The sequence below is a fragment of the Rhagoletis zephyria genome, unplaced genomic scaffold, assembly GCF_001687245.7.
Source record: "Rhagoletis zephyria isolate East Lansing unplaced genomic scaffold, Rhagoletis_zephyria_1.1 Rzeph_scaffold_08605, whole genome shotgun sequence".
NCBI lineage: Eukaryota > Metazoa > Arthropoda > Insecta > Diptera > Tephritidae > Rhagoletis > Rhagoletis zephyria.
In genome coordinates, this window is record NW_016165685.1 from 7,636 (window position 1) to 8,929 (window position 1,294).

The following is a 1,294-nucleotide window of genomic DNA, read 5'->3' on the forward strand; positions in this document are numbered from 1 at the left end:
ACCTACATACATTGGCCCTATGCCCGCAAGTATAGACATATCGCGCTTCAGAGGCCCATACAATTATCTATTAATATAATTACTAAACATTTTTCTTCAGTAAAAAGTTATCTAAATATTAATTAATTGGCCTAGCAGTAAGGTAATGTATAAAAAGCCTACAACAGCCGTCAATTCAGTACAACAGTTCTACGACTGAGTAAATCACTTCATTTGCTTGATCTGCAATTTAGGTCTGCTAAAAATGTTTTTCATACTTTTATTTGGAGCATTAATCGCCTCTTCCAATCCAGCTGTACACAATGCTGCGTCCTTTCGGTATCCATCCCCAGGATCTTATGCAGCTCCAGCACCTGCTCCAACATTTTACGTAGACTCGAGCTCTGCCAGAGCACATTATGAAGAACCAGCACCAGCACCTGCTCCATCTTCTTACGCTGGCTCCCAAGGATCTTATGCAGCGCCAGAGCCAACTGCAACATTTTACATAGGCTCAAACTCTGCCAGAACACATTATGAAGAACCAGCACCTGCTCCATCATCTTACACCTCCTCTGGCTCTTCCCAGGGATCCTATGCAGCGCCAGCACCGGCTCCAACATCTTTCATAGTCTCGAACTCTGCCAGAGCACATTATGAAGAACCAGTACCAGCACCTGCTCCATCATCGTACTTAGCCTCTATCCCCGCCCATGAATCTTATGCAACACCAGAACCTGCTCCGTCACCATACGCCGCCTCTGGCTCTTCCCACGGACCCTATGCGGCACCAGTACCTGCTCCATCTTCTTACAGTGCCTATGGCTCCTCTCAAGAATCCCATGCAGCACCAGCACCTGCTCCATCACCCTACACTGCCTATGGCTCTTCCCACGGACCCCATGCAGCACCAGTACCTCCTCCATCATCTTATGCTGCCTCTGGCTCTTCCCACGGACACCATGCTCCATCAACGTACTTAGCTTCAAGCTCCCCCCATGAATCTTATGCAGCACCAGCACCTCCTCCATCATCTTACGCTGCCTCTGGCTCTTCCCACGGACCCTATGCGGCACCAGTACCTGCTCCATCTTCTTACAGTGCCTATGGCTCCTCTCAAGGATCCCATGCAGCACCAGCACCTGCTCCGACACCCTACGCCGCCTCTGGCTCTTCCCGAGGACCCTATGCAGCTCTTGCAAGAGATCCAACATGCTACGTTGCCTTCGAAAAAGCTCCAGCATCTCACACTGCGCGCAGCTCTGCTCGAAAATCTAAAGGATCGCCATTTGCACCTTTCTATTTTTACCTGTAA

The 1,294-nt window shown here is 49.4% G+C and overlaps 1 protein-coding gene across 1 annotated transcript; it reads left to right on the forward strand.

Moving 5' to 3' along the window:
* The first annotated feature begins 244 nt into the window (after nt 1-244).
* On the forward strand, nt 245-1,294 carry LOC108375186 (skin secretory protein xP2-like). Its single transcript, XM_017631288.1, has one exon. The coding sequence runs from the start codon at nt 245-247 to the stop codon at nt 1,292-1,294; it is 1,050 nt and encodes a 349-aa protein (XP_017486777.1).